The sequence below is a fragment of the Pygoscelis adeliae genome, unplaced genomic scaffold (assembly GCF_000699105.1).
Source record: "Pygoscelis adeliae isolate BGI_AS28 unplaced genomic scaffold, ASM69910v1 Scaffold151, whole genome shotgun sequence".
In the NCBI taxonomy this organism is placed as follows: domain Eukaryota; kingdom Metazoa; phylum Chordata; class Aves; order Sphenisciformes; family Spheniscidae; genus Pygoscelis; species Pygoscelis adeliae.
The window spans coordinates 29,329-48,420 of record NW_008824036.1 but is presented as its reverse complement, the minus strand read 5'-3'; the positions used below and the strand labels follow the sequence as shown (position 1 = coordinate 48,420).

General features: G+C 45.5%; 1 protein-coding gene across 1 annotated transcript; it reads right to left on the bottom strand.

Moving 5' to 3' along the window:
- Positions 1-14: 14 nt before the first annotated feature.
- JAM3 (junctional adhesion molecule 3) lies at positions 15-7,064 on the bottom strand. Its single transcript, XM_009333427.1, has 8 exons — positions 6,956-7,064; positions 5,955-6,068; positions 4,929-5,081; positions 4,490-4,692; positions 4,035-4,134; positions 3,560-3,689; positions 2,279-2,333; positions 15-1,630 (listed from the first exon to the last, which is right to left on the bottom strand). The coding sequence occupies exons 1-8, from the start codon at positions 7,062-7,064 to the stop codon at positions 1,595-1,597; spliced, it is 900 nt and encodes a 299-aa protein (XP_009331702.1). The 3' UTR covers positions 15-1,594.
- Positions 7,065-19,092: the final 12,028 nt, after the last annotated feature.

The window sequence follows — 19,092 nt, the reverse complement described above, 5'->3', positions numbered from 1 at the left end:
TCTTTTTTTTTTCTTTTACCTTCTAGAGAAAAGTTGCAACTGACACTACAAAAGTGCTTTTGTATTGAGCTTTTGCTTTCCCAACTCCAGAAACAGTTGCCTTGGCTATGCAGTTTAAATCTGTAAAGTTGCCATAGCTGTCACACTGTGTTAGTGCTTTAGGGAACTTGCAGAGGGGTAGCAGACATTGAAGTCACTCTGTCACCTTGTTGGAACTGAATCCAAAAGCCATCCCTGGATATTTCTTGCAACAACAAAGACAAAGTGTTGGTCGCTGGCAAGAAAAGTAAGTTTTATATATAAAAAAGTTGATAGCTCCTGCCATAAATTTACAAAAACTATCCCTGAGTGACTCTGTTCTGTGTCTGGTAAGACCTCTTGTGACAAGGAAATTGCTGAAGCTAGCTTAAGAGGAAAGAGATGCTGTTCCACCAGCAGTTTTTTATTACACTTTGCAATAATACTGATATGCTCTGACAGTGCCGTACTATAGCAACACTTGAGCTCCTCTCTGTAGCTTAAAAAGTAAAAAAATAGCTACATTAAACACTGCTGGCATCATGTATTTACACTTTAAATAGAAAAGTTACCTTTTCTGAAGTAATCAAAATATATCTTTGCAAAAAATTTAGAATGCGGGATTTTACAAAATAAATGGAGAAGGTAAAAAAACTTGAAGACATCTCAGTACCTCTTATGGGAATCTTAGCCCCTGAAATTATTTGGCTTTAATTTTCCTGAAAGGGATGTCTTAGCACTAGGTTCTCTGCCTCCACTCTAAGCCTCTTTAAAACACCACAAGACGCAAGAGGCAAGCCTGCTTTGTGCAGATTAGAATGAGGGGTTACCTGCGTGCAATGGGTTTTCTACAAAGCAGTGAACAGAAGCAATCCTTCTGGCCTGATGCTGCCCGTGTTTCATGTTAAATGGAGTAACGAGAATTCAGTAAGTTTACAAAAGGGCTGAGAACATTAGTTGCGTTTACTGCATCGGTATCTGTCACTGTAGGCTATTCAGATATCCCATTCTGCACCTGAGCAGTCGGAGTCAAAAGCGCAAGACAATCACAAATGTGTAAAAGTCACCAGCCAGGCCTGGGCAACAAGCTGCTGAGAGGAAGACTCCCCCTTCCATGGATAAATCTTATTCTTTGAAGTCCGTCTATTGCCGTATCAGCACCTTTTTTGTCTACTAGTAATTTGTACTAGTAATGTCTACTACACGTTTACCTAACGCTGTTCCCCTGGTTGGTTTGCACATTGTGGCTGTGTCCCTGCAGCACAAACAGAAGGCAATTCCACAAAGTTCCACAGCCCGGTCTCTTGAGAAGTATTAAAACGCTTCCTTAGTCCAAGGACAGGTTTAGGTGATCCTGTTGGTATCTCCGGAGGCAGGGGAGACGCAAGTTGGGCAGTGAGGAGTTACTTTAAACTTTGGCAAAGAAAAAAAAGATATACAGATAGCTAGCTATCAAGTTCTTGTGTGTTCCAAACTCTTCCAAGCGCACTTAATTCATCTTTTGCTCTCGCTTTGAGTTCCTGGAGGAGGTATTTTCACACTTGCTTTTGCTGGTTTGCAATATTCTTTTGGTGTCTTATATGACAAATGAAGACTTGTGTCTGAAGTCACCCTGCAACGAAACAGTTCTGGATATAGGAAGGATCTAGTGGCTTTTCCAGGCACCTCTTTGTTCCTGCTGCCCCCGACTGCAACATGCCCGTGAAAGGTACATCCAATCTGCGTAACTTCTAGCATTCGGTCTAGGTAGCACCCCCTTCCAGCTGGTAAGGAGAGGGAGACACCAGTCATACCGGCCAGGTGCTCCTTCTCCTGCTGTCCTCCTCGCATACCAAGGCATGGCAGGGGACCTTCTCATTCCCTCTTCAGTATCTCTGCTAACAGGGAGAGGCTTTCTCTGATCTTAAGCTTAGTGATCTAGACAAATCCCAAAATGTACATTCTCTTGTAAAAGCATCATGGCCTGCCCACTTAATCCAATGAAACTCATCCTCAGGGGGTCAAGCCATAAGATGACTGAGACAGAGCAGAGCTGCATTTGATAGCTCTTGGCATCAGTCACTTAAGGCAACTTAAACTGTTCATCGTTTCTAAGGAAATGACTCAGCCTTCACCCTTCTGTTTTCTCTCTGTTCTACATCCTCGCTTCTGAGTGGTGCCCGCTCTAAGAAAGTCTGTAGGCCCTAAAAAAGCTAGTAGTCCTCTGCCCACCCTCCTCCTCTCCCAAACAGAGAGATGTTAAATGCAAATCATTTGTTACCTCATCATCTGTCCGGATATAGTTAACGCCATCAGGTTTTGCTGGAGTCTTGTAGCTGAAAGAAAGGAAAAGATCTCATTTCTGGGACATGGAGACTGCAGGATTTTGGAGGGGAGGTGCTGAGAAAGACAAAAATGAGGAAGAGCAGCCGAATGAAAAGAAAGCAGAGAGAAACCCAGCTCACTGCTCAAATGATAGATCTGTGCTTATTCCATCATTCATCATGACTGGGATTTTTTCTTAATTCCCCTTCAGCACAGGGTAAAAAGATTGCTGTATGTTTCCACAAGACTAACTCTGCAAAGAGATTAACCGATTCTTTTCTGGGCTCTTCTGCTCTGGTCCCTGTGCGCTACCTTTCTGCGTGCCTCCTGCATTGTTTCCTGTGGCAATTATAAAGTTCATTTTAAACCTTCACTGCCAGATGCCTTCAGCATTTTCCTTAGTTATAAGGAAGCGCTACTTGTTTGCGATCCCATAGGAATTCATAATTTATATACGACTGTCAAGTCCAGTGTATGCCAACCCTCAGCTGCATTTAAATAGGATATTTGGAGCTTCTTCTGAAAAACCAAACCTAACCAAAAAAGACAGGACTTCTGCTGAAAAGCAACATTTAACATAGAACAAATCTTATCTGGTGAGAAGCCTGGTTTTACATATATTATCTCTTCTACAGATTCTGTAAGGTATCAAGGCTTGTTTCTGATGCTAATGCTGTTGTTTTTAACGTTTTAATGTGCATTCTAAAATGGTTGGTTTTAATCCCAAATTTAGGTTCTCACAACCAGTGAGATTTCCTGCAGAGAGCCTACTCTTCTGCATACATTTTCTATGCATGTCCTGATGCTTTAAACTAATTGTGCAGTGAGCTCTGTTCATTAAATTGTAGACCTCATTATGCCAACAGCACAGAACCTATTGGACAAACACCTGTAGGCATTTCATTGTGCTGGTGTCCCCTTCCCGTGCAAAGCATGAGGATATTAGAGCACAGCTTTCGCTCCTCTGTCTGGTTTTGGTAGCAAGCACAAGAGGAGCCATACCAAAATTCTCCCTTAGGCAAATAAACCTTCAGCACGGTGCAGGGTTTACAGCGGGGAATTGGATACTTCAAGAATTGGGTTGGCCTGTAGTCTTTGGTACAGAACTAGGAAGAAATATGTCCAAGTCAGGCATTGAAATACATTTTAGCCACCAGTTTCTGGCGCCCTTCAGACTCCTTCATGCTAGGGTGTGGGCGCAGGGACTTGTATAAGAACACTTTGAATACCAGCTTACCTTTCCCCACTCTCTTTGCTATTTGCAAAGTAACCCCTTCTGTAGGCGCAGCAGATACCAAGAGTGATGAGCACCAAAACTGCTAGGACCACCAGGACTCCACCAATTATCCCACCAATATTGAGGTCATCTGGCAAAGAGAGAAGCCATCATCCAGTATTTCTTTAAGGTGGTAGCAATATTCTAGCTTTACATACACTAAAATGACATCTCTTGAATATTTTAAGCAAACCCCAATAATTCATAGGGAACTAGTGAGTCCCTGATTCCAAGACTAAAACTGTTCATGAATCTGAACAGTGTTCTAATGTTTCCCTGAATTTTTAGATTTTTTTTTTTCTTCCTGTGTTTGGGGCTATGAGAAAGCAGGAAAGACTTAATACTCTAGGATGTCCCTTCTTTCTCTATGGTGATGGCAATTTATTTATGGTGATATATTAATCAGCATTGATGAAAAGTATGTAGAGCCACTCACAGACTTCCATCTCCTGCTCCTCACACTTGGCAAAGCCAGCATCGTTTGTTGCTATGCAGGAGTAACGGCCTGTGTCTCCTTTGTGCACGGCATGGAAAACCTGGTGAGGAGAAAGGGGGTTAGCAGGACGTGAGAGACAGAAGGCACTGTGAGGGTATAAGCATGTATAAGCAACTCTCCATTGCCCAGGCTTCACGGTGGGCTGAGAGACATCTTCCTTCCCTCTTTCTAAAAAGGTGTGTGGTATTGGCAGTGATCAAAACCAATCAGCTAGGGTAATATCTTCTTCCGTCATTAATCTTCCCTTTCCCAAGTCATCCAGATCCTAGAACACCTAACCTTCTTCAAATCATACCTTCTTTGAAAGCCATGCAATGACTTTTTTCTTTTACAAGTCACCTTAAAAATAACCTGTCCAGCGAAACAAGTTTTGATTATGTCTGTAAGGGCATTACCAGAGTGCCTGTGGTGGGGTTCAAGGTGTAGGAGGAATTCTGGAATTTGGCATTTGATTTCGTGTCTGGTGATAAAGGTTCACTGTTGCGGTACCAGCTGTAAGTGGACTTTGGGTAACCTTCATTCTCGTGGCAGTGAAGAGAGGCTGTCTTGCCAACAGGTACAGCTTTAGGCACAGTGCATCTAGGAGTCATAGGTTTCACTGTGGGAAAGACACAAACCATGTGAATGGCACTGCTGAGTAGAACTAAATAATTTCTGATATACTTTCTAAGATGGCTGTGCTACAAAGGCATCAAAACTTTCCACTATTTCCAGCTGGTTTTAAATGACAAATTCCAGAGTCTGTTGAGTGCCACTGTTTCAACTCTGGAGAGACTCACAGCCTCCTCTGTTAGCTAGCAGTGCTTGCAGAGGTATCTGGGTTTAAAGTAATACCTTGGACTGTAAGCTGAATATTAATCTCATCTATGGTTTTAGTATCAGAAGGTGCTGCCACTTCGCAGCGGTATGTGGCAGTGTCCATCCGGGTGGTGTTTTTAATCACCAGCGATGTCCGGCTCAGAATTTCTGCACGAGTCGCAAAGTCTCCTGATACAGAGGAAAAAGAGAGAAAAATTTCAGGGTAGTCACACAGACTAACTTTAGGCATCTGAATTAAGTGGTTGATCTTGGACTCTTTCTGAGTCAAGAGAACCACCTGAAAGGAACTCGATGCTCTAAAGTTAGGAGCCTTCCTCTCACCAGTGACCACAAAGGAAACCAGTGCTGCTAACCATATAAGAGGATGAACTGGAAAGCACCACCCCAGAGCTCAAAACCTGTGCCAAAATTGGACTTCCAAGACAGCGTCAGGTCTTGTCTCCTTTGGAAGATTCATTTGAATGTGGCTGTTGGTCCCATCTAAAGTGTTGGAGTAATTCCAGATGGAGTCAAGCCCTACTGGCAGTCCTGTGTTTGAGTTTCACCATCAAGCCAAAGAGTCTGGCTTCTAATGACGTGCTCCCAGGATGCTGCAAAGCACTGTGCCACCTCAGCAGTAAGCACTGACAGCTCCAGACAGAGATCCCTTCTGAAGTGCGGGTGGAGCCCTCCGGTTCCATATGGAAAGACAGGAGGGGTCAGTGTCTGGTCCCGAGAGCTCAGACACCCAGTGACCTCCAGCAAGGACCGACAGGTGCTGGAGAAGGGATGCTGTAGCATTTGCTTTCTTACCCAAGAAGTATCTCCTACATAGGATCTCACTCCAGCTCTTTGTGGCTCCCTACTGTGAACTGTCAATAATGAGGGCAGAGAGCAAAGAACATCCTGCTCTCTCTCCATCTTGCACTTCGACTGCTGAACTCTAGCTCCAGAAGAAAGCAGCAAGACAGCCAGAGGTCCTGCCTTTAAAAGACTTGTTTGTTCTCAGTTGTATTGGTTCTGAGGCTGTTTTGGAAGTCTAAGAACAATGAATCTTCATACCCTGCATTTTATTGTCAAAAAATACGTAAGAGGTTTCGCCATCTCGGATCTTCTTCCACTCGATTCTGGGATCTGTTGTTACGGTGGATTTAATGATGCAGGACAGCTCAACACCTAGCAGGAGAAATAAAGGAAATACAGATTAATAGGAAGCAGCTGTATTTTTGCTCTGCTTTAAGCAGTTTTGCACAGTGTTTTATTAGGAGACGCTGCCCACAAAGCAACGCCTTCTCTTTCATCTGCCTCACAAACAGAAACACTGCTGGGTTCCAGGAGCTATTGGGGAAGGTGGATTTTGGCCAGCAAAAATAATAGCCGAACAGATACCAACTATGGAGAGAAATGAACACACTGTTCTCTACAGGCTCTGACTTACAGCAAACAAGACCTTAGGACAGGGTGAGTCCACAGCACTGTCTTGCTGCTAATCAGAGCCTACAATGTGAGTCAGGGATGCAGAATCTCCCTGGGTGGTGTCTGGTAATGTACTGAGGACCATGATGCCTGGGGATAAATTCAGCAAACCCGCTCCCCTTTGAAGTAGGCATTGTCATCTCCATCTCCTCTGCAGAAGAAGGCATCGCAGCAGGGTTGAGAGGTGGCTTACCCAGTATCACATTGCACGTCTGTAGTAGGGCCAAGATAAAATATAAATTTCCAGACCTCCTTTTCAGTATATTAATTGCAAGGCGACCGCCTTTCCTCTTTTTGGGATCCAGTTCAAAAAAGCACTTAGGCAGACACTTTGTAATGCCAATGGCTTGCAAGGGACTTCAATAAACCATTTCAATCAAGTGCTTTGCTGAACAGGGAGAGATACAGACGTATTCTTAAGCGCTTTTCTGAATCTCAGGCTCTCGGTTGTCCTGCCTCCCCCAGGAAACCAGATACCATGAGCAGGAAGCAAAATTTTTCTCAATTGTTTGGACTGATGCAAATCCCCAGGCAGAGGGCAGTGCAGCTATCGCGTCAGGCAGCCAGCGGGCCCCCGCAGCACTCACTCTGGAATTCCTGCACCACGGGCTTGGTGTTGCTGGACGTCAGTTCCACAGCCAAGAGTCTGTAGCCTGGAAAAACAAACAGAAGGTAATAAGAAATAGCACAGCTCATAAGTCACCCAGCTACAAACACACTGCCTGCTGAGAAATCTTCTCAGCCAGCTACGAGGACTAACTTCCCTAGATAAAACCTATTCCTGGCTACTAATGCCAGTCCAGCAGGCCTAAGTTTATTTAGGAGTTGTGGTGTAAATACAGGAAAATATAATTGTTAGAAGTAGCAATTAAAGAGGATTAACATAATGGCACAAAAACAGTGCCAGCACAAGCCATTTCCTTGTGCCTTATGCTTATTTAGATGGTAAAGGAACTCTTACTCTGACAATGCAAGAGTGAATGTATTATTTTGCAAATTGATTTGATGATCAGGAAAAAACAGGAAGCACACCAGCCTCAAGAGTTCCGGTCAGCTCGTAGAAGATGAAATGTGCCAGGCCTCTAACATACGCTGATTACATCTTTAAGTATTTTTAAGACTCAGCATGGTAATGTAAAATGCAAGGTAGGAAATCATGAAAGGACTGCGATTCAGGAGAAAACAGAGGAGTTCAGCTCTTTGCGTAAAGTCGCAGCCAGACTGACACTGGGACAAAAGCTCAGTCATGCAATGCTGCGAGGCACCCTTATACCACGAGCTATTGCCCTTTACTGTACTTCTTGCTCTGAGCACCAAAATGCTTCAAATTAACACAGTAATTTTCCATCTTTCATGTATTATTTTCTTTTGAAAAATCTGCCTTCTGTGTCTTTTCTGCTGTGCATTTCACCGGAGCAGGTACCAACAATCACGCGCTACCGGATAGCCACGCTCACAAACAGCTCTCCTGAGGGAGAAGGAAACAAGCAGGCAGTTTCCAGCACGGCACAGTAGGAAGAAAGCAAATCAGACGGCAGAGGCAAGCCATGCCTTCATCACAGAGGGTATTTTGTAACCAGGTGTTCTGGTTGTTGCAAAGCCCATCACCTCTCAGTCAGACTATGGTTTTCTGCAAAACACAGGCTGCTCCAAAGCCCTGTCTTACAGGAGGAGAATACATACTATAGTCGGTGCCAGATAAATCAGCTACAGGGGGATGCCATGGCCTCATACGCAACTTTGCTGTTACAAGTCCAATCAGAAGGTTATTGAAATCTAGGGGAGGATGCCCACCGACTTCACTGGGCATTCGATCAAACAGCAAGTTAAAGATGATGGAAACCAGTGCCTCAGTGACATGAGAATGACATGAGTGACATTACTCAAAGTAAAAAAAGTCATAACAAACCTGAATAGAAAGCAGAAAAGGCAGCTGAAGGGAGATGTGGAGAAAGAAAGGCTCTCCAGCATCATGACAGACAGTTGGAAATTCCTGTGTGCTGCCCTTCAGGGTGGAAAGCTTTTGGACAGAGAGAATCTGACAACGCAGGGGCAAAATTCCTCTGGTGGAGTGAATCAGACAGCATAACAGAGCCAAGGCAGCAGTCTGAGAAATACCCAAGAGCTGCGAAGGCCCTCCCACTGAAAGCTCAAGGGCCCTGAACACCTAAAATCCTTTCAGCATTTTTGAAATGTTCCCTGCCGATTCTTATCCCTCATTGTTCCTTAAATGCTGATGTCTTCCTCAGTGCCTTGGCTGTTGGTGCTTATACCCCAAAGACCACTGGGGAGAGCTGGAGTTTGGCAAGGCTGAGAAGCTGCCTTTGTGTACAAAATAATTGTTACTCACATAAAAGCCACTGGCTGATGCAAACTAATAGTTGGCCCAGCCAAAACTGCTCTTAGCAGGACCTTTCCACCCCTCCCCCTTCTGCACTTGAGACATTCATGCAGCATTTGGGAGAAATCCAATATTGAACGAAGATGACAATGCTCTGGACTATAACGTAGCTATTTGGGAGAAGTCTTGTGTATCAGAGCTGAAATAACAGGGCAGTGCAGTGAGCACTTTCCTTTCGGTCTGCTTATGCTTTACTTCGGAGAGCCAGGAGAATGCCATTTTCAGCACCGGTTCCCAGCAGGTTGAAGCAGGTGCTCTGGTCTTGGTTTGTTTCAGGCAGGAGGTGGTCTAAGCAACCACGAGGAATTTGTTCAAGTCTGCTGTGAAGCAGAGTCCATTTTCATCAGGCCTGGTGCTTCCAGACCTACCCCTTGAAAAAAGGTAATTACGCCACAAGACGCTGACACGTTCCTTTCCCTCCATTCATCCTTTGATCCTCTCAGGTGTTCTGTCTGGGGTTGTGATCCTTGCTTTGCTCCCTTGTGAGCATAAACAGATTTCACTGATCCCAGCAAAACCCCACAGCATTACAAGTAGCTAGTCACCAGAAGACAAAAAACAATCTTGGGAAAATCCTTTTGAAATCTTCGGACACGTTTTCAACAATAGTGTAGGGCACTTCATACAAACAAGGCATTTGATTGCTTCTGCTGTGAGATTCCTGCTTCTGGAACCAAGAGAGCTTTTCTTGAGGGCTCAGGCCTGAGCACTCAGCTTAACTGTGGAAATCCTGGTTGGCTTCCTGCTTGGGACAGGTGGCTCTGATAATGCGTTTGGCTCAGTTTTCAAAAGGGGGGAAGTTGTAGGTTCTGCCTTCTTCAGAGACAGCACCCTCCTTTGTTGGGGAACTGCTTTACAAAGACACTTTTACAAATGATAGCTTTCTTCCGAGAGCTGAAGCAGCAGATGACTATAGAGAGTTGCACTGCACCTGAAGAGCCGCAGAAGGCACCTTGCACAGCGTCTATCTGGTCTGTATTATCCTATAAATCTTCCTTTTGGAAAAGCTAGAGAAAGATGGGGAGGGAAAGGGTTCCTCGTTCCTTAAAGGAAACTTGATGTACCAGTTTGTTTTTTGTTATACATTCTTGCTGACACAAGATCTTTTTTCAGAAAAATTGTGTCCCATCAAGTAGATAGCATGGAAAGAGTCCTACTGAAGTGCATGTACTGTAACTACTAAGTTCAGTTGAAGGTGGAGATAGTAATACCACAATGCTGTGTTACTCTGAAGGAGTTATGACTCTACAAGTCTTCACTCCAAGACAGTAGGACTCCATCAAACTCTGGCCCCATCTCATTTCTTGGAAATTGTTCACAGCGGGCTTTTTCCCACCCACTAAACACAAGAGATTTAGGTCTATCCCTCAGGCACAAAGCAGGATGACAGCAGATTTTAGAAAGGAGCTAAGTCCTTAGAGACTGTCTGAGAGGTTCTGACGTTATTACGTGTATTGACTGTGGGCAGAGATCAATGTGGCTGCTTAAATCACTGCTAAGACAGATTTATTCTGTGCGTGGCAGAAGAATACTGCAAGTAGCATGTTCTAAATTACAAGAAGGCTACAGCTATGCAGGGAGCGAAACAAAACAAAAACCCCAAGGGACCAGGCAGATTGCAAAGCAGGAGCAGATCACCTTTACAGCTCTTCTTAGCGTTACTTTGAGGTATCCCTTGTTCACCAGTCTCCATGGGGCTGGAGGAATCTGCACCAAGCCAGTGCTGCCCAGCTGTCAGCACTCTCCTGTTGAAGGAGCCTGGGCATCTGTGCTATGTCACATTTCCCTGCTGTCGGCAAGTGTTGTCTCTTTGGTGACCGCACTTGTAGGTTGCTTTGTTTTGCGTGTTAAATCATCATTAGTGGCGACTGCCACCTTTCAAAAAGAGTATTCCAAAGATGTTCCTTTAGGCCTCTTTCAGCCCGGTGCAAATAAGCAGCAAAGGTTTTGTGTTATGCAAATCTCACTTCAAAGGCCTCAGCACCCAGGATTTGGAGAACAGCCGGGCATAGACATGCATTCCTTTCCAGAGCAGCATGCATGCCACAACAGACGCACCTACCAGATCTGTATGTGCTACATCTCCGAATACCTACCAGATCTGTATGTGCTACAGACTCAGCCAGACATATGGTTGAATCCCAAATGCCATCAGTTCTCCAAAATAGAATCCAGGACAAGGCAGTGAAGTCTACAGCATATTCTTATGGCACTTCTTTCAGCTAAAGAGATCCAGCCCATGCTTGTTACTGTGACTCATGTTACACGACTCATTTTAAAATGCTACACTGAAACTACAGTTTCAGAAAAAAACTAGCAGCTTTATAGACTACTGTGTTAAATCTCCTCTCTCCGTACCAGGTTTAAAGTAAAGCCTGACCTTCCATCTCCTTCCATCCCGATCTCTTCTCTGTTTAAAAACTCTAGGCAGAAATTTGAAGAGGAGGTGAAGTAATCCTAAAGTATTATAGGCAAGGTAAAAAGGATGACCAGGAAACAGTTCAAATAAGTTGCTGCCAACAGTCTATGCTGCAGTATCTCTCAATGCTTCTTTGCCGATATTGCAGTTGTCTGATACAGTAATTTTAGTTAATGCACTGTCAGGCACAAGCAGTACAAAAACATGCAGCTGTGTTTAAACACCTGCCCACTAAAGCAACAAAAATATGCCTTGCTTGAGGTGTCCATCGTCACTAAGCCACTGCCTGATTTGCAATTCAAAATGCACCTAAGCCATGTGGGAATGCTGCTATGAACCACGTGCCTTGTTAAGCATCTTCGCTTTCTGGATGGTTACTCTGTGTAGCAGAAGTGCTACTGAGTGAGAGTGGGTGATGTATTGTTAGGTGTTAGAAACACGTTAGCCGAACCCTCTGCATGTCAGCACGTTTATGACTGCTGGTTTGGAGATGACTCCTAGAGCATCCATCCTCAATACCGTGAGCTGCAGTGAAAGAAATGGTGACAAGGACAATAGAGCAGAGATGATCAGAGCAGCAGGCAGGAGACAAGCATTGCTGTTAAGGGCAGCCCAGCTGACCCCAGGACTGTCCCTGCCTTAGAAGTGTTGCGTGTATGCGGGAGGGAGGAAGCTAACTGTTAAATGTGTGAGAAACCTCCAGAGGAAGAGCAGAGGAAGCCACACAGTGCTGGACTGGATAAGACAAGGAAGAGGGAGGCCACGTTTCTGCCCTCAGCTTATTTTGAGGAAATCACCATAAGCCCTAACTTTCAGAAACAACCAACCATCTGCACCTCAAAATATCCATCCTTTTGTCTCTCAGTGCTTCACGCTCTTTATCCTTCCTCCTCTCCATTGCCAGTGCATCTCACTGCGATTCCACAATGCAACTTGTGCCAGCATAGACAAGGTGGTGTAGGATAGGTGACACGGCATGGCATAGGAATGATACACCAAAAAATGCCTAACCCACTCTGGCTCTGGTAAAGTTTTGGGGTTTTTTTGTCTGACTGTCCCTTGGCTGGGGTTTTGGGAATAGCTTAAGGGACTTAAATGCACTTGTGATATATAAAGACTGGATTTATAAAGGGTGCGTAAATGTGTGGGCAGGGAATGAATGGCATACCTCATTCTTATTGAATTTCAGTGGGAATTAGGCATCCTATTGATCCTCATTTACATTTTTAGGTGTCTCACTACCTTTCTAGGCAACAGTTCATACAGGTCTGTTTGAAAAACCCAGCCTATGCCACTAGATGCAGTCAGTAGGATTTTGCTTTGTAGTACTCAGTCTTAACTTTCAACCCTTGCCTCTAGTCCAAGGAGCTGGCTGTATGTTTGCTCCAGCATCCAAGTTGCAGGTTAAAAGCCCCTTCAAGCTGATAAAAGGGAGCAGGCAGGTGGACCGTGCTGGTCAAGTGGCCAGAGCGAGCTGCGTGCCTTTCTTTTATTCCAGTTTTCCATGGCACCTCCCCGAGATCAGCAAGCCAAGCCTGACTCACGGGTGGGCTGCCCTGCTAGAGAACAATGTAGATGTGCAGCGAGAGATTAGCGAACAAAAGCTTAGGAGTGTCTCTGTTCAAATTAAGTAACAGATGGACCTGATCTGTGTGGGAGCTGATAACGGTTATAAAAAGGCCATCACCAGACTGTGGCCAGCCCACCCTGGAAAAAAACCACTCAGTCGTAAATTCTCTGTGCTGTTATAGCTGCTTGTGCTAGTAAGGCTTTATTTTTACCAGCTATCATAAACCAGCATGACTTATTTTAGATGCATGGCTTGTACCGCTCAGTTAAAAGGGTGCCAACTCTCTGATAGACACCTACAAACAGAGGAGATGTGCCCGCCTGGGCAGGGAATGTGAAGCATAATTAACCTAGAGAAGGCAAATGTGATATTACAGAGCAGTGTTTGGCACTTCACATGGTTCTGGCTTTTGCTTTCCTCCTCTCTTAGGTACCTAGCTGATAGCACTTGTTTCTTCTGAAATGCTGATAATAAGGGAGTCTCTGGTGGTCTCAGCAGGACCAGGACCCCACAGGACAAAGTTGTGTGGAAGACCATTGAGTATTTGCGTTCATCTGAAGATGTGAGAATTTTGGATTTTGCTCTTAATTCACTCTCTTCCTGCTCACCACTAGAGAAGGCAAGCAGGTGCCTGTCTGCGAATAGAGTACATACAGTTCTGGAACAAAATCTTAACCTGTTTAAATTTCCTGATTTAAACCAGCACCTTAAAGATCTGACTGTATTTGCTGCAGAGAAGAAGGCCCATTAGCATCCAAGCCATGCACACTTTTTTCCTTTTTTTTTTTTTCCTCCCCCTTTTGGACAGAAGGATTTACTGTTCTATCTCCTAATCAGACAGCAAAGCCATTGGTATACACACAGCTTACACACCCACACTCAGTAGTGAAACAGGTTGCTATCAAGGAGGTACAGAGCCCTCTTAAGCCAAAAACCTCTCTGCAAAGCAGTCTCCTTCTGCAGCAAACATTCCTCCTCTCTCCCATGCAGGGAGGGAAGTGTAGGTGTTGCCTGGTGAAGACCGCACAGTGCTTCCTGATGGTTTCCCAAAGTTTGATTTCGTCACGTTGGGATGCAGCTGCAGACACACTGCCTCAAATATCCATCTGACAAGGGCTTCTGGAGGTAAGAATTTCACAATCTTTGGTTGCTGTTTTGCTGATGGCATTGCAGGGTGTTTAGAGATGAGATATTAAGGCCCTGCATATCTGCACCTGCACAAAAACGAGACAGCCTATGCTCAAGATCAGATTTGCACGCCACCCACTTTGCAAATCCTTAGGCCTGTGCTAGGAGGAGGCATCATGAGCCATGCTCCAGAGCTGTCTGAACAGGAAGAGTTCAAGCTTACTCACAGTCTTAGCATAAGCCTAAGCTCTTGGCTGGACATGTTGAGCTTGGACCTAGTCCACCAGTAGGTTCTCATGCTCTGCTCTCCCTAAGGGAGCACAGATGCTTTAGGAGAGAGCCAGAGCTGAGCCGATGTCTGGCAACCTGGGGAGAAAGCTCCCAGGTTGAAGGGCCTAGCATACTTAGCCCATTTTATTGAAATAGATTTTCACCCGTCAGAACAGACGTGGCTCGAGAGACCAAGAGCCAGCTCCGCAAAGATATTTAAATGCTGTTGACATCAAGGGGAAGATGGGCATTTAATACTTTGCAGATGTGGCTGTACGTGCCTTGCCCAACATCTTAATCTGTGCATGATCTGGCCCTAGCTCTCCTGTTTTCCCAAGCTCATACCCCAGTTTCTGGCTTTTCTCCTGGAAAGCACTGAACGTACGTGCAAGACGGGAAGGAAGCAATACTTGGGTGGATGACTAATACCTAATACTTAAAAGAGATTAAGATGGAAGGGGCAAGGGCTAGAGAGTTTCCAGCATGTCAGTTTGCATCTCTTTCTGGAACGTAATTTCAGGCCATCTTCAACTCAAAGAAAAGATGGCAAGAGTTAGAATTTCGCCCTCAAAATCTGGGATGAAGGGTAATGGAGAGGGAACAGAAAGGAAACATGAATAGGAAAGCTGTGCATAGAAGAGGCTGTTATTACCAGCCCTTGCACTCCTGAATTGCTTCTCCCTTCCCAAGAAAGAAATGTGAGGCTGAACTGAAAGTCTCATTTTCCTTGGGTAAGCAACAGGGAATAGGGCACAAAGCTTCTGCGTTGCATTAGATACCACTAACCAGGGGATTAAGTCCTGCCCAGATCATTTATTTTGCCTTGCTACTGGCCTCTGAGGTCAAGCCCCTTACACAGATGCTTTGGGCTTGCAATGTTACGCTGACTCTCCAGGAGGAAAAAACAGGGGCAGGTGGCCTTGGCGTGTGGCTCTGAGGGGAGGCCATTAGGCAGGAGAGCTTCTAATTACGGCTGCACCAAGTCTTTGGCAAAAGCCAGAAGAGAAGGCAACAAGGAAACAATTAGAGATCACTTGGCTAGAAGTGTATCAGAACAGTCACATTGTGCTGAGCGCTGTTCTTGCCATTTCCATTAACAAATGGACAGCATAATTACATCTTCAAACTGGTCTGGCTCACAGCCAATACGGACCTTGAAAATTAGTGCATTCACAGAAAATGGGACATGAGGGGATCTCAGGAGGTCAGCTCATCCCCACCTCTGCTTTAGGGCATGAAAACCCAAGGAATACAACTGGCCGGGCCCCTGGATGTCTGCTGAGGTTCTCACATGCAGTGTTCCCCCATGATCATCTGTTAAAGTGCTGTACATTTATCAGTTAAGCTTCAGTCCCTTCAATTCAGTGTCCCCTGCAATTCAGTAAGGATGTACAGTTCCAGTTCACTGGAGGAAAAAACTGAGGAATGGGAAGTCATAGAAGAGTAAGGAACATACTGTCTCAGCCGGCAGTGGAGATACCATTCTGCGATCTGTTTACCAGAGGAGAGTGCCTTACAACAGCAAAAGCAAAGGACAGGAAGAAAAATGGTGAGCACTGAAGAAAAGTGGGAATATGTGCACAGGGCAGATTTGAAACCAACCCTTCCTGCCTATTCCCACTTGCCTTCCATTGTTTCCCTAGCCAGCCCCCAGAATTGCCATACAGGCACATCCTACGTTATTTCTCACTTCAGCAAGTCCCTTTCCTCCCAAAAGTGGCAGATGCTGATACCAAATTAGTGCGAAGTGGGAGGGAACCAGCAGATAACTGTGATAAGAGCCAGGGGCAATGGTCTTCCTCTTGTCCTCTCCCTTCCTCCCGGCAGGGCTCTCGTTGCAGCAGACAGATGCTAAGGGAAGTCTCAAGGGCAGAGTCAGATCAGTGAGACATGGCAGGGATCTATGGCCAGGATCAGGGAGACAGAATGAACTGTAACGGGAAAAGGGGCAAGTTCCTTTATTTTTGTCTTGTGTGGGAATTTGACTCAAGGATTGCTGAGAATCTCATAAGCCAAAGTGACGTTTTCCAGGCTGAGCGCCAGCCAACGCACAGACTTGATCTCAGCAGGTATTTGACTTCGACACGAGCTAGGATGCTCGGTACCTGCCTGACCCTGGCTTTTGATGAGGGCACATATATCAAAAGCTGCCTGAAATGCAAAGACAGGAAATAAGCGGATATGCTATCAGCACCAGCCTTTGCAATACTCTTTAGTGTCTGGCTGTGTCCCAACCATCAATACAGAGACTCGCAAGGTTTTAGCCTATAATCCTCTGTTCCTCTGTCTGTGACTCTAATCTCTTGATCCTCCATTCTCCTCCAGCCTATAGCTTGACCAACAAAACACAGATCTGAAGTTCTGCTTATCAGAGACCAACGATGTCATCTTCCTGTGGAAAATGGGAGTTGGGAAGAGAGTAGTAGTCATCAGAGCCAAGAGCCAAGAGTAGGCTAGAGAAGGGAACAGGAGAGGGCTTGAGCAAGCACACAGAGAAATCATTTATGACAAGACTGAAAACAGCTCTCTTTTTAAGAACACTTTTTCCAATTTTACTGTATCATTTTTGTCGTTTTTGTGTGTGTAATTCTAGCCTCGGGTATAAAACAGAATTGTCTAGCTAATGTGTTGCACAAAACATGAACAAATGAGCGTTGCAAGAGACTGACTGCAGGCACCAAGGGAACATTCACATCTGCCTATGAGCGTGCGACCAAGAGCCTGTGAAACTACTGCCGTCATTCCACGCTGGAGAGGTGGGGCTGTCTTCTGTAAGGCAGCTTTGAAGCTTTGCAGTGAGTCTGTCAGAACAAAGGATGTAGATCTACAAGGAAAAAGGCATTCAGTAGAAAGCTGCACGAGCCACGTGCAGGCCTGAAGACATGTGAGTTGGGGGAATGTTGTTCTAGGGGCGGCAGCCCTGAATCACATGAACAGATCTGAAAAGACTTACCTTGTTAGCATCAGCCTGAGCATAGGCTGCAAACCTCCAAAGGGAGTTGTGCTGCAGGGTTCAATAGAGATTATTTTCTTAGGAAGTACATCGGGAATTAAAGGGAGCCCAAACGAAGTCACAGACAGACAAAGATGAAAAGCTTGACATAGAGCACTATTAGAAATATGCTGGCATAAATAAGTAGGGGAAGAAGGAGGGAAGTAATGCCACGTCAGAGCAAAGAGTGAGGATGAAAGCCATTCTGGCTTGTCCCAACCTGGATTCCTGACCAAGGCAAGCTTGTTTAATAGAGCAGAAACGAGCCTTGGCATGGAGGGGTTAAAAGATTACTTGTCCTGGGAGAGTTGAATTAGCCACATATCTGGGAACTAACTTCTCCCAGACCCTGACTTGTTTTTCTCCTTAAACATCTCCTGCTGCTATTTTTAGCAGAGAATTTTCTCAGCCAAATGCTCCCAGTTGAGTCCTGGTCAGAGGCCCTTTTCCCAGAGAGACACAGGCCCAGCGGCAGGAGGGTTGCTGCTCTGCATGGAAGATCATTCCTGGCTATGTGCTGGTCCCCAGTTCAGCTTAGCTCTGTTTCACTGTCCTGCAGGCATATTAAATGCTCTCACAGACCCTAAAAGCCAGGGGAGGCTGCAATCTGGTCTGCAATTTCAGAAGCAGCTAAAGAAGAGGGTGGACTGGACTTGATAACCACCTGCAGGCTTTTTGGGAGTATGAATGGCAAAAAAGGTGGGAAGGAGATATAAAGAAATGATTAGGCTGTCTTTAATAACAGGATCTGCTTCTCAGCACTAAAATCTATTTGGATTCATTCCAGTTCCTCCAAGGGAAACCATGGAAGCCTTTATTGTTCATAAAAGTTGCAACTAAAATCGGACTGGATAAAGCTTAAGGAAATACCTCTCAGAGGACAACCCTGCTTTGGCTGCTGGAAACAAATGAGGTAACTCCCTTCCTCTTCTCTGGTTCTCTTGGGGCCTTTATTCCTCCTTAGCCAAAATGCTAACCTGTCCATCAGTCCATCACTCCCTTCCCCTGGCTCCTCGCTGCTCAGCCTCCAGCACAGAGCAAGCTATCTGCCTGCTCAGGCTGTCTGCCTATGTGCAATTAGCAATGCATCAGTGAATGTCTGGGGCGGTTCACATGGAAGCAATGCTTGTAACTTCTTTTATCTACAGCTTGATTTAATACCTGCCTGCCAGAGATGGGCATGTAAATCAAAAGGCCAGATCAGGGCACATAGATGGACAAATTGAGTAAAACAGGAAAGAACCCCTGGCTTGTCTGTGCTAATGTGCAGTTAAAGCTGGGGGACCCGGGAGGATTGAGCGCTCTGGATCCTGTGAATGAAGCACGGGGAAGGCTACAGTCAGTGCTGGAAAGCAGCAGTGGTCGGTTGGTTACAGCACAGCCACAGTCAAGAAGGTCCCTCTAACAATGGCCCCTTCTTGGTCAGTGTATCTGTTGCCTGTGTGTCTTGGAGTCACGTCAGTGAAGCAAACAGATTGGGAACATATTTGTACTCCCCACAGCAGTACAGAAGCCAACCCAGGCAGAGGAGAGCAAGCTGGGCTCTTTTCTGCTCCTTGCCTCAGTGCCAAGTTTCCAGCTCTGCTCGAAACCTGTGGCCGAGCCCTATTTTGGCAGGGGTGAAGGGAGAGGACAGGCAGGGTCAGGAAACACTCTGCTTTCAGCTCATGCTTGCAGAAGTTGGCAGCTGGCTACAGGAGAGGGGAGCCAGACTGAGCTCAATTGCGCACCTCTGAAGGCCCCACGAGACGTTAAATCCGGCACTGTGTGGCTTTGCCCTTCTCCTCAGCTATGCTTAAACAAATGGGGCTGAGAACAGCAGTCACCTGGACAAGCCATAGATGCTGCATGAGGATTTGTGCCAGTGGCAAGAGCTACCTTCAAAAAGCTTCCCCAAGCCCAGCAGGAACCCCAGCAGCCAAGGATTTCTCTCTTGACTTTCAC

Bases quoted from the DNA above. Each gene is read 5' to 3' on its own strand.
- JAM3 (XM_009333427.1), bottom strand. From the start codon at position 7,064: ATGAGCTGTGCTATTTCTTATTACCTTCTGTTTGTTTTTCCAGGCTAC. The intron at 6,069-6,955 runs GTGAGTGCTGCG...TTCTCCTGCTAG, and splicing joins CGTGGTGCAGGAATTCCAGA to GTGTTGAGCTGTCCTGCATC. The intron at 2,334-3,559 runs GTAAGCTGGTAT...CCTTTCTTTCAG, and splicing joins AGCAAAGAGAGTGGGGAAAG to CTACAAGACTCCAGCAAAAC.